General features: G+C 35.9%; 1 protein-coding gene across 8 annotated transcripts in view; it reads left to right on the top strand.

The window, feature by feature from the left end:
* NR2C1 (nuclear receptor subfamily 2 group C member 1) overlaps positions 1–15,723 on the top strand; it is a 55,691-nt gene extending 39,968 nt beyond the window's left edge. For 7 of the 8 annotated variants that reach the window (XM_074827037.1, XM_074827042.1, XM_074827040.1 and 4 more), the window contains 6 exons: positions 2,616–2,778; positions 4,839–4,960; positions 8,121–8,260; positions 10,193–10,330; positions 14,525–14,630; positions 15,164–15,723. In XM_074827037.1, coding sequence (XP_074683138.1) covers positions 2,616–2,778; positions 4,839–4,960; positions 8,121–8,260; positions 10,193–10,330; positions 14,525–14,630; positions 15,164–15,338 — 844 coding nt within the window. In that variant the 3' untranslated portion in view covers positions 15,339–15,723. The other variant, XM_074827044.1, reaches the window with a different exon arrangement.
* Positions 15,724–16,105: the final 382 nt, after the last annotated feature.

Raw genomic sequence — 16,105 nt, forward strand, 5'->3', positions numbered from 1 at the left:
CTCAATGTGACTTATATAGGTACTGATTTGGGCCTTTGCTGTGTCCTCCCAGGTAAAGAATATGCTGTGTAAATTGTATTGCTGTACGTGGTGGTAAACTTCATTCAATACTGTGGCTGTTCAAAAAGATTGTCTTTCATTTCTTTATTTTCTGGCACTTTCAGATGCTTCCTTTTGCCAACTTCTGTGTTTCTGTTCAATTTTAAAAATCTGTCTATGGAAAGGCATCAAGTTCTCTCAGCCAGAGAGCTTGAAAGAGCTCTGACTCAGCTTAATGCCTATTCTTGTCCAGTAGGTTATCTAACAGATTTCCAGTGAGGAGAATCAAGTTAAATATTCCTGTGAAAGGGAAGTTGTTACCCAAGCAGAAACTAAAATTTTTATCTAAATCTTTGATTTCCTTGCTGGGCCCTATGCCAGCTTGGTCTAACAGACACAGATGTTTATGGAAGAAAAGGAGTTTAAGGGATTTCAGCAAGCAAGTTTTATCCATCTGTGTTTTTCATGTATTTTATTATATTCCACTGCTTGCAGCTACAGTAGTTAAGCTTTCACTTTTGCTGACACAAACTTAGTGTACAACTTTGCTGCTTGCGTTCTGCTGCTTTTATATTGTAACGTTATACACCATGTCCTCTGATGACTTCATTATCTATGTTCATTTTTCACAGTTTAGCAGCAGTCCTAATTTAGTTAGCAGTCCTGTTAGTGACTAGCCCGACAAAAAGAGAACCAAAGTTGTTTCTAGCAAAGGATATCAATACCATGTATTTTACTGTTGATTATACCTTTTTTTCCCCTCACTTTGTGGGCTAAGTTTTTGTAGCTTCCGGGCAAGCTTTGTTCTAGATTCTCTTTTCCTTGGTGTTTCACCTTGCAATCATTGCTCATGTTGAGGCTTCATGTATGAAAAGGACCCACAATGCTGAGCCGGGAGGAAGCAAAGCTTCTACTGACTCCTGCTGGCTTACTATTGTCAGTTTCTGAGATAGGAGGGAGAAGATTTCTTTAAAAGCAAACATTCTAGAATAAGTTGGAAACAAAGTATCCATGGGCAGGCATGGTTAACCAGCATACCTGCACACCCTATTTAAAAAGGATGCTTCAGCCTATACTAGAATAAATACAGGATCATGGCAGTTGCATATGGCATTTACCTTTTGTGGAAAGGAGAGATCTGGTTCCTCTCTTCCATTTCTGTCCCAACTACATGAAGAGCCCTGCAGAGATATTTTTTTCCCTAATAAGCAGGTGCCACTGGGCTGCTGGGTTTGCCTATTCTACCTAAGGCTGCCAGGAGTGAGCAACGCAGGATCTGAAACTCAGATCTCCTAACAGGAGTCCAATAATATAGCTTCTAGGGCTTACCCATGAATGCATTCCCTTTATGCCTACGTTCCTTACACCGGAGACAGAAAACATCCCAGGTGTATCTGTGTAGTCCACTTGCATCTGTTTAGTCCACTCTTGCATGCCTCAGTCACCCTCATGTGTACACATCAAGGTATACAGGCTAGTGTAGGACCTAAAACTAGTTTATTTACCATCTCAAGCCTGAGACAATGTCAGCAGCTCTTCTGTTGTGATGTTTCATTTGGTTGTAAATGGTTATGTCAAGCATAGTAAACATTTAGATTTTTTTAGCATGTTAATGAATTAGATAGCTAGGGAGTGTGGGGGAAGAGAAGGTAGCAAAGTCCCGCTCCAGATTTTGGCATTAAATCAGTGATTTTAGATGCTGTGGTAATAACCATGTCTCTATAAATTGAGAATCAGCTCTACATACAAGCTAATAATCATCTTTTGTAAAGTTTTAAGACTTCAGTGCATACATTTTTCCATGCAACACTATATACAAATGATACTGCTCTCAGGTTATGTCATCTGTAGGCAGTGATCAAGTCTTTATATTTTTGATTGAAGATGTATCAGTTGTGGTTCTCAGGTGTGTTCATGAATAGAAAAGAAGCGATCTGTTATCAAGTAGCAAAGTAATTAATATATCTGTGCTTGTCCTGACATCTCTCCGTAACGTTTGTGCACATGACAAGAGTCACTGCCCCACATCAAAGGGTACTAAGGATGGTGTTGAAAGCATGAGAGTGCTTTCTCTTACATATTTCAAAACAGTGTTTTCAAATTAAATTGAATAACCTAACCACAACTCATTACTTTAAAAAAAAAAAAGCTTATTGTTTGTGCTTCATAGCAGCAAAAATCTGTAAAATTTATAGATGTATTAAGTTGCTTTAACAGCATTCTGTTGATCATGTCCTCAGCACGCTCATGCCAGCACTCTCAGTAAACATCACTAAAGAGATCTTGAAAGGCAAACTGTGATTCAGCAGCACAATCAGTATGTCAAAACTGTGAATTTCTTGGCAACTAGTGTGAACAGGATCTGCTGCTAATTTTTGTTTCAGAGCCACTGTAATTTGGAATTTTCAGGGATTTTATTCAGTGGAGTGTTAGGAAAAGCATGCTACTGACTTTTTATTTTCCAAATCTGGTTCTTTGACACAGACATCCAAATACAGGTTTCAGACGTGCAGGTTCCTCCTAAATTGAAACGATCTCTAAAATGAATTGTTTGTTTGTTTGTTGTGATCTTACAGGGCATTTGATACTCTTGCAAAAGCATTAAATCCAGGAGAGAGTGCAGCATGCCAGAACTCTGAAAGTGTTGAAGCCAGTGTACAGCTGATTGGTGGAGAAACAAGCATGAATATCGTTGAAATAGAGGGACCACTACTCAGTGATGCACACGTAGCATTCAGGGTACTTAATATTTTTTTACTGTTCACTATTTATTACCATTTTAACATAGTAATATAAAAAATTATTTTATTAAATCTTATTTTGAATTTATTTGAAGAGTAACTATTTGTTCAGGTATTGGCATTAATTTCTGATGAATGCACCGCTTCTGTTCGCTGCTTAACTGTATGTTTGGGAAAATGTACAGCTCTCTTCAGTGGTTTAGCTGCACTGTTTATTTTATAGCTTATCTTAAAAATACTAGGTAATCCATGCAAAAGGATTTACATAGACAAGCGTCACACAAAGCAGAGAGTCAACATCCGCATTCCACTTGTTCTCAGGTGGATCTGATGCAGTCTGCAACTGGATTTTGAGACCCTGTATTTGTCAGTTTCTCCTTTGTGTATATACCCTGTTTTAGTATGGTATTAATTGACTTTAATCATTAAGGGAAGATATGTTTTCTTTGTTAGTGAGCCATTTATTTTCTGGCTTTATTGCTCATTTTACGAGCCTGCAGAAATTCTTCTATTCATTTTTTTCATCTTACTATTTATGGACAAATCAAAAAGCTTGCTCATCTGAAAACTTCTTCAGTACCAGGCATTGTATTAAACTTTGCCCCTCCATGCTGGTTTTGGCTGGGATAGAGTTAATTTTCTTCACAGTAGCTGGTAAGGGGCTCTGATTGGGCTTTGTGCTGGAAACAGTGTTGATAATACTGGGAAGTTTTAGCTATTGCTGAGCAGTGCTGACACAGCGTCAAGGCCTTTTCTGCTCCTCACACCACCCTACCAGCGAGTAGGCTGGGGGTGCACAAGAATTTGGGAGGGGACACCAGCCAGGACAGCTGACCCCAACTGACCAAAGGGATAGTCCATACCGTATGATGTCATGCTCAGCAATAAAACTAGAGGGGAGGTTGGTGGGGCAGCCGCTGCTCAGGAATTGGCTGGGCATCAGACAGTTGGTGGTGAGCAATTGTCTTCATCATTTGTCTTCCTTGGGTTTTATTTCTCTCTCAGTTATTTTTAATTTTTTATTATTTCCCTTTTCATAATCATTATTATATTTAAATTATTAAACTTTTTATCTCAATCCATGAGTTTTCTCACTTTTACCCTTACGATTCTCTCCCCTCTTCCTGCTGGGGGGGAGTGAGTGAGTGAGGAGCTGTGTGGTGCTTCGTTGTCAGCTGGGGTTAAACCATGACACCATCTCATCAGCAGATTTTGATCACTCAAATAAACATCTCTCTAATGCAAATGTCAGTTTTTAAAAAAAAAAATTGTGTTAGCCAAACCGTTATATCAAGAAGTGTTAATTTCTGAAGATAAAACTACAACGCTACGTTTAGCAGGTTTGGGTCAAATCCCACTTTCTTCACACATGCAGGTAACACTACTGATTTTACTCATCTATGTTGAGAAAGGTAGAGGTCGTCCTTTCTGATGTATATTGGTTATATTTGTAGGACTTGGGAGCAGCTGTATATTAGGTATTTTACTCATCAAAATATTTTTGATATATTTATTTGTAAATTATCAATTAAAAGTACAAAAAAAGATGTTTCGTGAAATAGAATTCACACACACACACACCCTCCCCAGGAATTGGGGGGGGGTTTCTCTTAATTTTTCAGACCACTTATTTCATTCCTATGGGGGAAGCTTTAGAAAGTAACGATGCTTCTGTGTTTATTTATCTATATATAAATGTAAGCAACTTCATTCTAATTACAATGAGTCTTCTAAAACTTTTATTCATTGAGTGTCTCAAAAGTTGAGTTTTATTTGGGATTTTTCCATCTACAGGCGTCTCAGACATGAATATTTATCTAAGATAAAGATTCAAAATGTTTGTTGTCTTTGTTGCTTTGTAGTTATTACAGGGTATAACAGTGTGGCTAATAATGAAAAAGGCAGTCATTCAATTTTATTTCAGGATTATCTCATGTTTATCTAAAAAAAATTTTACAATTCTCACTTAAACTCTAAGGCTGATTTTTTCTTACCGTGCTTTTTATGAAGAAAGTAAAATTATGCTTTTATTTTTCTGTTTTATTTTTTGGTTGCCAGCTCACCATGCCTTCTCCTATGCCTGAATATCTTAACGTTCACTATATCTGCGAGTCTGCTTCGAGGTTGCTTTTCTTGTCCATGCACTGGGCACGTTCCATTCCATCTTTCCAAGCTTTAGGGTAAGTGTTCAGTTACTCTATTCACTAATCTTGTAAATACACACTTTTTAATTTTTTATTTTCACTGTCTTATTCATGACATTTTGAAATATAAATCTACTTATTAAAACTGTTTTATAGATCTTCATCATGAAGATAGTTTTCTGAATCAAAACTACTTCCAACCTCAGACCAATTCAGGTACTTTGGTTGGGTTTTGAAGGAAAAAGTAGTAGATTTATAACAATTAAATGCCTGCCCACTGCTGCTACTTTAATAAATTTTCAGTAAATAGGACTTCCTATCATTTTTTTTTAATAGCTAATATAATCCCAAACTAAGATGCTTATCAGGCAGTCACCAGAAAGAAGCTTCTTTCTGGACTCCCAAATATTATCATCTTCATAGGTGAATTAGTAGTCATAATTTTTGCCTTTAATAACCTGTATGAAGAAAGTGGTTAGCTAGATTCGGCAAGCATTCAGGATGAAGTTGTTTAATTTCAGAGGATTTTCCAAAAACAAATGATTGCTGCAACCAGACAGTAATTCTTATTATTCTTTTTTACCATTTGTATAACATCCTGCTTTTCCAGTAGGACTCAGCGCATCACTTAAAATTCTTGAGCTAAATGTAGCAGTCCATTGCCAATCATCATGAGAAAACATCTCAAAACAGCATGGGGAAAAGTGATTTATGTTATTTTCAGAAGTAATTTTATGAAGACAGATCAAACAAATAAAGATACTGTATCAGCTGTGACACAAATGGAGTATAAATAATATTTGTCTCTTCTCATCTACAGTGGTTTTTTTTAAAATTCAATATCAAAATAGTGTATGACTGTGGCGGCAAAGAGAATTCTTTTTTAAAGGGAGGGATTGTCCCCTTTTCCAGGAAGGCTGTCAAAAGCAAGATGACCTGTGATTACCATTTGTGTTTACTCAGATCTTTAAACCAAACAATTCTACATTGTTTAAGGAAAGAAAGTGTACTGTATGTAATTGAAGCCTGTGTTTTGCAGAAGGAAAAATTAAAGTTCTATAAAGTTAAACAATAGCAAGGGTAAAAAATAAGGTAAATATGTTTTATTTTAGTAGAAATTGTTGCCCTGCAGAATTTTATGATACGTAGCAAATTAACATAGTACATTATATCATTATACATTTTTAAAAGGATTTTGTAACAAAGAGACACTGCAAATTAGTGTTATAACAACAAATGGGAACTGTGTTTTAAAAATAAAATGTTGTACAGAAGACTTGTCTCTCCAAAAAAATTAAACAAAAAATGCTTATAGAAAATCAGCATATTTTTTTAATATGTTACTTCCCAATATATTTTTCTGTTTGAATAAAAAAATGGAGGAGTAGGCTGTCTTAATAGTGTTTATATTCACCTGTGCTAGCATTTACAGTCCCAGTCAAGATCATGGGCAACAGTGTATTTAAACTCCATTTAACATAAATATACAGTTTTCCTTTTGAAGAGCATAAAATACTAACTTTTGTTCAAGTGGAGATTTATTTTAAGTTAATGCAGCTTTTTTAATTTGAGCCCTATAGTACTATAATTTTGACTTTTAGAAGGGTGACTCATTTCACTTTTAAAATGAAGATAAATTTATGGTACTAGTAATTGAGAGGAGCTGACAAGCCAAAACAAAACCATTGTAATGGTTTTGTAAGGAAGATAGATAATTGTATCTAGGTGGTTCCCTCCTCAGGCAATGTTTTCCTTAGTCATGGCAAGATAGTTGGCTTTGGCATACTGATGTAGGTAATGATGCCAAATTACTGCTTTATTCATCTTCCTGCATGAGGATCTTGTAGGCAAGAGAGATTCCTACTGAAACATTCATCAAGCTGGTTACAGCCTCTTAGTTTTTTGGTGCTGCCTAAGTTTGATCAGCTTGTTCTGGTCCAAATTTGGTCAGCCATAAAGGTGCTCTAGTTGATACGTTTATCTACACACATATCGCTGACTAGCCAGTACACCTGGCTTTCACTGTTCCTCAGCATAGTGCCTTTGACAGGAGATGAATAGGGATGTGACAAATATGTGTAGAAGCTGCATGTACAGTATCATGTCTACCATAACAAGAACTGGATTGTAGTAAAAAATACTGCCCTAGGTAAGCTCTCTGTAATCCAGTAGAGGACAAGTCTACATTAGTCTGTCATTTGTCATATTAGTATTGCAGTAAAAAATCAGAAATGTTCTTGAAGATTACATCAACATTCTTGCAAAAATCCATTCCATTGTATTTTTGCAGTTGAAATCCTAGCTTTAATATGCTTTTGTTCTTTGATAGCTCTTGTACTTCTTTTAAGTTTCCATTATTTATATTTACTGCTAAAACTGTGAAACATGGTACCTGAGTTTGACTCCTCACTGGCAGGATTTCCTTTTTAAGGTACTGAGCTCTTGTTAAGCTCTACGAGTTAGAGATGCTTGGCAATACTGAAAGTTAGGTTAGTAGTGCCTGAATATGGATTGACATACCTAATTTTAAGATTCAGCATTGGAAAAAAAAAGAAATTGACTACACATGAAACTTAATTTAAGGACTAATTCTTACAGCAAAGAAATCCTCATGACTTCTGTTTATACTTTGAAGTCTGTATTTCAAACCTTATTCCAAACAGGATACAGAAAGTAGCAGTGAGGAAGCTCAGGAACTTGATCTCACATGTTCCATCCACGTGTATTTTTAATTAAAAAATTATACCAACCTGCCAGATTTCAAGTAAAAAAAAAAAAACAAAAGACCTAGACCTTTGAGTCTATTCTACATCCACAATACAGGAACAATGCAAACTTTTTTTGTCCATACATGTAAATGTTATTCAAAAATTAGTGTAAATCCTAAGAAAACCAGCATCATGGAATATGCCTAGACAGCTGTCATTTACTGTAACTTCAGCTTGCGTTTGTCATAGAAATCTATTTCCCTTTAGATCATTAAACTGAAAATTACTTTTTTACAAAAGTCACTCTAAAACAGGAATTTTAATCTTAGCATGCAAATAAAAATATTTTTGATGCGGGGCTTCATTTTGGTACTGGTTGCAATGGTTGAATTAGATTAATTGTTTTATGAAGTGTTCTTCAAATTAAAAAAACTATGTGAATGCAAATGGCTGGGTTTATTAAGTGAAATTATTGTATTTTTTAATAGACAGGATAACAGCATATCATTAGTAAAAGCCTGCTGGAATGAACTTTTTACGCTTGGTCTTGCACAATGTTCACAAGTTATGAATGTGGCCACTATATTAGCTGCATTTGTTAATCACCTTCATGGAAGTTTACAGCAAGGTAAGGTGTATACTGTGCGCATTGCCAGACTTGGGGAATTACTTTATGTTTTTTAAGTTTTGAACTGCAAAGAAGCTTTTTACTTATCCTTCAGTTGTTAATGAAGATTTACTGTTTATAGAGTTTCGTGGTTAGTATTGAAACAAAACAATGCTAGAAAATACAGTTCACAAGATGGAATCTTCTAGCAATTTTGCAAAAGTCAGCTATGCTAATACTTACCCCCAAATTAAAAAAAAAAGAAGAAAAAGTTACCCATCTATCTAACACAGGTTAGCATTGTATGTTTTTATTGTGTGTCTGTGTAATGTCTAATACTGTTCTGCTGTTCTATTAATATCATCAGCTCAAATTAGGAATATTTCAAGCAGCGTCAACATTAAGAACACAAGTGTACTGTGAATATGATTCCTCTGTATCAAGGGTATAAAATAAAGAATGACCCACCTGTCCTTGCTGTTCATAGCTGTGAAACAAAGTAGCCAAATGCCAACTGATGATCCAGTTCCTTTACATAACTTGGCCCGTTGACTTCTGTGTACTAGTTGTAGGCTACATGCAAGTCTTCATCAGATCTTCACTAAGTATGCTTTGTTCCTTATTAATCCTACGCCCTGCATCTTTTGCACATTTTTCATTCAAATGAAAGAGATGTCAGTTGGTCTCCTCTTTCATTTACTCTACAGTGAAGGAAATGTTCTTCGGAGTGGTAGGGGACTCCTTTAGCTAATCTTTGTGTGCTTGTGAACGCTCACAAGGTTGTCAGCATGAAAAGCTAACCAATCAAAAACAGTATAGTCTTAATCTGTTCATAGTCTTAACACCTTTTTTATATGACAGATACACATACAAAAATCTTAGCATTTTCAGGTTTAACTAGATTTTTGGGTTATTTGCTGTTACGTGTATGAAAATTCAGTGTTGCTAATGCTATGCAAAAACAGACTGGTAAGCTGTAGAAAAACAGCCCGCCAGACTATATAGATTTTTCCTCTCCTTTTATAATGAGGGAATTAAAGAATTATTTCTAAGGAATATTCATGATTTAAAAATAGCCACAAGATCCTCCTATAAATAACAATAGTTTATAATTAAAACAGATTGATTAAACCACTAAATGTACTGAATCAGCTAAAGATACTAACAGATCTGTGAATGTCTTTAGGAGGGATACAAATGGAACTTGGGAACTTACTTTGGTCTACATAATTTTTAAGCATGTTCACCAAAAAGGGTATTGTAGTAATTAATCATGCTTTTATCATTACTACAAATAAATATTTTTGCCATTTAATTTGGGAATTCAGTTTGAATACAAAAATCAGAAATTTTTGACCAATGTCTTCGAGTTGTGTGCTATGCTAGCTGCAGCATCTCCAAGAGATAACAAGTTTGTGGGGCCCAGGGACCCTAGTTCGATGGATTGTGGAGGGAGCGGCATTTTCAGGCTGCTTAGCTTTTGCTGGCCCAAGGGCAACAGCTCTGCACCAACCTTAATCCCTTAGATGCAAAGTACACCTTTTTCAGCAGTGGCATGGTCTTTGACTGACTAAAATAGCCCACAAAACCGTACACTAACCTGCCTCATGGCACTCGACCCTTAGATGTAGAGCACAGATCTGCAGTAGCAGTGTATTCTTTACTTATAAGTAGTCTTTCCCTTCCTTGATTGTTTCAAGCTCTAGTCCACTCCTGATTTCTGGAAGCTTTAGTGGCAGGAAGAGACCTAATTGTACAACGTGAGGAGAAAAAAAAGATTGTTAATAGTCCATAATTGTCAGTGTCAAGATTATTCAGATCTAGTATATTAGTTTATAGATCTCCCACTGTTTGAATCTAATAAAATAATTATTTTTAAAATTTCAGTGTGACCACTTCTTTTGCATGTGTGTTGACTTGGGGGTTTTATATTTTATGTGTGTGTTAACTTAGATAAGCTGCCAACAGACAGAGGAAAACTAGTAATGGAGCATATCTTCAAATTGCAAGAGTTCTGTAACAGCATGGTTAAGCTTTGCCTGGATGGATATGAATATGCATATTTGAAAGCAATCGTCCTCTTCAGTCCTGGTATGTAATTATTGCAAATGTAAAACTTCAATCTGTGCTATTTTTTGCCATAAAACTTCTGCCTGTTTCATTATATGCAGTTACTATCAGCTGTAGAATTACTGCCTCACTTGTTGAGGAATCTTTGAAGGTGTATAATGAGGACTGTAAGAAGAGGAAGGTTAATCTTTTAATGTAAATAGTCAAGTGCTGCTTTGGAGACTTCATTTTTACTCTTGCCTCTGCCACTGATGTTTTGGGTTTTTTTTTTAATTTATTTATTACTTTTAATTCTATGCCTCCTTTCTGGGATACTTTTTCTGAGGACCTGCAGTTTAATTTTCAGAAGTGTTGCTCTTGCACATCCAGCTGAGATAGATTGAAGTTGGGCTTTTAATGTATGAAAGACTATCTCTCTGAGCATCTGTTCTTACATGCAAAATTACAGAAATGTATCACCTTACTTCACATAGGTATTTTGAAAATAAATATTACATAGAGCATTTCTGGTGAATGAACACCACAAATGTTCCCTTATACTATTATTTCTGTCTTCTGAACAGTATTTGCCTAATGTACTCCAAGCAACATTAATGGACATACATTAGACAGTGAAGATAAATAGAGAATAAAATAATGATTATTTTTTCCTTTGGGAGATTAGTCTACAGTATGGAGGAAGAAGAGTTCTCTGGTTATGGTAGATAATGTCTGAGTAGTTAGATCATATAACATATGTGTGGACTGTAGAAAACCACAAAATTAATTCTTTTTATTTGAAAATTGTAGAATTAACTTTTCACTAAAGGAATTCAGATATTCTGTCAGTGTCATGTTTTAAACCTGGCTGGCAGCCAAACACCACGCAGCTGCTCAGTCATTCTCCCTCACCCCAGGGAATGCAGGAGAGAATTGGAGGGGTAAAGGTAAGGAGACTCATAGATTGAGATAAAAATGATTTAATAATTGAAATAAAATTGAAATAATAATGATAATAATAGTAGTAATAATAGAAGATACAAAAGAAGAAATGCACAATGTGATTGCTCATCATCGCAGAACCACCAACTGATGCCCAGCCTGTTCCTGTCTGGTGATCCCGGAGAAGCAAGAATCCCAAAACCACAATCCTGGAAGTGAGCACAAGCTTCCTGGTCAACCCTCCTCTATATACTGAGCATGATGTATGCTACAGAATATTCCCTTGGCCAGTTTGAGTCCATTGCTCTGGCTGTGCTCCCTCCCAGTTTCTTGTGTACCTGCGCACTAGCAGGACATGGGAAGTTGAAAAGTCCTTGATTTCTTAGCAACAGCTAAAAACATCAGTATATTTGCAGGCTTAGATTCATCGTTCAGATTTTAGGGATTTAATATAAAAGCAAACCCAAATCTTTCAATAAAAGAAAAATGTACAAACCTCAAGTCCTTTCTGTATCTCCAGGAATTTTTCACTGTCACATTTAGAAAGTAAATCTTCAGTTACTCCGTTTTGCATTAAAAAGTTTTAAAAGCATCAGCAGCTTCCTTAATCCTTGTTGCTCTGCCTTTTTTACATGCTGATGTCCCACAGAAAAGATCAGAGCAAATTTTAAAAAGCTGGATGAGTCTTGACCTGCCCCTTGTCAGTAGTGTAGGATATGGAGGAGAACTGGGTATTTGGTTCTTGTCAGTTCTGTGGATTTATTAGAATCTGAGAACTTCCTTTTTCCATTTAGTTGCAGTTCACCCTTTCAGAAAAAAGTTAATTGAGGTGAGAAAATCTTTTGGAACTTGGGACACTTCCAAAATGTAAATTTTAATCAGGTTTTCTAATATATATATAAAAAAGAATTGTGAGGTTCTTGCTTTGCAATTTCCCTCATATTTACATGAGCTTTTCTATATGTAATATCCACATCTCCCAGTAAAAGTGGCAGCATCAGCAGGAATTCATGGTAACTCATCGAAGTGCACAACAAAACCCTGCATATCCTCCATTGCTTTTTTTCTTTTTTTTTTTAAATAGGAAAATCAGATCCTGAGTGTTTTTACTATAGAACATAATCCAGCTGTCAGTCCTGTGACTAGGAGAATCTTGCATGATTTTGTGTTTGCTTCTACAGTCCACTGAAGCACAGGAATTATTTCAGTTTCTGATAAGCAGTACTAATTGCAATATTAAGAGCGCTTGAAAATATTTGCAGTTTTTCTTTTCTGCTGAGGACTGAAGAGTTGCCTGGACTTTTCACCTTTCTTTCAGAATAAGCAGAGACTTTCTTTAAGTGGAGGGTGGGAGGGTACTTGCTTGCTTAATGTTAGTAGATAATGCTTGCAGGAGACTTAATTCTCCTTTAGGTGTTCCTTACCCCAAAATAATTAGTCCTTTCATGGCATTCCCATACTCAGATCTGGTACAAGTTGCTCCAGGAAAGAAACAAAATGATAGAACAACACCTCTAGTCTGTTTTTCTAGCACAATTTCTACCAGGATTTATGACATGATCTGTTGGCCTGGCTGAAGAAATCGGTTAAGACACCAGAAAATATTTCTCTAGGAACCTTACACTTGCAAAGCAATATTCACTTATTTGCTTAGTCTGAAGTTAATTTGTCTGCTTCTGATTAAATTTGACAACACAAAAGGTAGAAAAGACTATATCCAGTCTCATGATTGAGATGAATTTTCTTTATCTCACATGCTTTCAGGATCACATTCCTAATGATGTGTAGCTGCTCTAATGGCAATGTGTTGTCAATATTCTTGATCCTATGAGCCATATAACAAAATCTTCATATACCTGAAAGTCATGTTCAGTACCTTGAACAGAAGGGATATTCTGGCAATGATTCACAGGCCAGAAATTACAATTTCAGGGATTTTACTGCTCTGCTACAGGATGAGGCTGGGCTGCACATGCAGCAGAGTCCTAAGGTAAGAACATCTGCTTTAGTAGGCCCTGCTGATATGCTGTCTTCCATAGCTGGAGACTTGAAGACTACTGAAAATCTTCTGTGCCAAGCCAGCTGTTTGACTGTCACAAGACAGTCTTGTGCAAAGACGTGGGTGTAAAGGGAGGGCCTAGAAGACTTCGCATCTTTATAAATGGCTACTAGTATACTAGCAGTGGTCTTCAAACTACTCTTTTCCGAAGTTGACTTCTAGCTGTGTTTCTGACATTGCTCTAAAAGCAGCGTCATGAAGCGATGCGTATTGCATGTCAACAACAGCTCTTCAAAATGTGTTGCTTCTTTACAAAGTTGTTAACCTCTTGTCCTCTGCATAAATTTGAAATCAGGCTTTCAGAATGACTGAATTACTATACGGGACAAAATATTCCTCTGTGAAATTATGTGTTCAGGGTGTCCAATGTATCACATAACTGCTAAATTGCTCTGAAAGCTTCTATACCTGCAGAGCTAGACCAAAACCTCCTGGTTTTGTTGACAGAAGGCCATATATTTGGAGAGGAGGAGTGACTGTTAGAAATAACCTTTTATCTAACATAATTCGGCAGCTCATTTATGATCCCATTTCTGAAAAATAAAATTACGTGATTTGTCATGCTACTATGACAGTAAAATATTTACATTAAGATAGATGAATAATAAAAATTACAGACCATGTAAAGTGTTAAGAATTACTGGATAATAATTTCCAAATGTGACCTGGCAGTTAGGTTGATATCTTTTCATTTTACCAAGGCTTAGATTTCAAGTGTTTAAATCACTGCTAAAAATTATGTTTAACACATTTGAAAATTTTGCACTGAACAGTTGAAAAAGAATGTTATGCTGCATATCTTCTACAGTTTTTAGGAAACAAATGGTTCACAGCCTTTTATTCTGCTTTTTCTACCGATCCTAATTTTATCCTTCACTTCCCACCCAAATGTTATTTGTGCATACAGTATTCCAGTAAATGTCAGTGTATTGAAACAATGCTGTTACTGCTACACAGAGAACAGAGCTATATCATCAAGACTGATGTAAGCATTGCAAACACTGCTTTTATTTGAATGCTTAAAAAAATGTCTGGTTGTATTTATAAAAAACTAAGTAAAACATAAACATAGGGGAAAAGAAATACAAGGAGGTAAAGCAGTCTCCTCCACTGAAACTGTGAAGTTGCTACAGCTACCAAATAACGATTTCAGTATGCTTACAGTTAGATAATCTGTATGGATTTTAGTGCATCTTATCTAGAACAGGTATAACAATGTAGAGTGTTTTTTGCAGATCACCCAGGTCTAGAAAATGTGGTACAGATCGAGAAATTTCAAGAAAAGGCTTACATGGAGTTCCAAGACTATGTAACAAAAGCATATCCAGATGATACTTACAGGTCTGTAAACTAAGAAGCTTACTTGATTGATTCTCTTTTCAGAGCATTGGTGGTACTGATTTATACGGTATTTCTTGTCATAAATATGTACATTTTATTCTTACCTCCTTAAAGGTAAGAAATTACCTTTAGAGCACTTCAAATACTATGCATGTGCTCATACATGTTATGAGTGTTATTTATCTACTCGTTCATTAATTTCTGAAATGAAATACTGGAAATAAAATATTTTTAACGTTTTCATTTTGAAGCACCTTTTTGGAATACTTCCTCATTTAGTCTAATTCCAAAAATTATACAGTCCATGTAATTGACAGGCATATTCACATTTTTTGTACTATTGAAGACTGGACTGAACATAAATTTAATACTGTACTGATTTAAATATTTAAGCCTTTCATGAACTAGATATAGTGAATTTTGACCAGTATTGTCCCTTGCTAATTTTTTCTCTTCTCTTACGATAATGTGATTGTGAATAACACCAAAATCTGTGACCACAAGTAACACTTTTTACCAAACTTATTTTCCAGACTGTCTAGACTTCTTCTCCGATTGCCTGCTCTTAGACTGATGAGTGCTGCCATCACTGAAGAGCTATTCTTTGCAGGACTAATTGGAAATGTTCAGATTGATAGCATCATCCCCTATATTCTGCGAATGGAGACAGCGGACTACAACTCTCAGATAATTGGTCATGCCGTATAAAAGTAGCAGTGAAGAATTCTGTACCATGGCAGTCATGGTAATGTAAATGCATACCCTGTCTCCAAGAGATGGCAATAAGCCTTCCCATGCACCTTTCCAAAGAAGGCTAGTATTCCTCCTTTCCAGTACACTTGGGAAACATGGTGGAGTGTATTAAGGAATATAGGATCACTTCCTATTTTTCATCCGATCTTCAAGGACTTGTAAATTAACTTGGTATCTGAAGAAAGTCAAGAATTGTCCATCCTATTTTTGTAGATAGACGAACTTGGAATATTTGTTTATGAAATCCAGGCTTGTGAGGAAACTGAAGAAGCTTTGACTGAACTAAGGTATCTCAACTTAGTTTGATGTTTTAGACAAATAAATTAACTTTCCTCTCTGAGTTGTGTCTTCAGTGTTTTGCTACTAGTTCTTTCTCACTGATCAAATGGAAAATAAACGATCAAACATCCTGAAAAGGCCAGTGTTTCCATGGAAACAAGACTGTTATAACCAAACTTAGTTTTTTCTGTTGTTTTGAAGAGAGATTTTTCTCTTGTTGAATGAAACACTGGACAGCATTACAAGTGCAGGGAAAGTAGAGGAAGTTCACATTTAAAAATATTCTGATGATACGTTGATGCAGTTGATCAAAAGTGAAGCAGCAAAGGGTCAGCACTGACTGTTTTGTGGATGCAAAGCAATACCGTGTTGTAGTATTACGTCTTGGTAGACGTCAGCTGTTTTATACTATGAAAAAGTAACAGAGAAGTGTATACTGCAGG

This window comes from Strix aluco, chromosome 5 (genome assembly GCF_031877795.1).
Source record: "Strix aluco isolate bStrAlu1 chromosome 5, bStrAlu1.hap1, whole genome shotgun sequence".
In the NCBI taxonomy this organism is placed as follows: domain Eukaryota; kingdom Metazoa; phylum Chordata; class Aves; order Strigiformes; family Strigidae; genus Strix; species Strix aluco.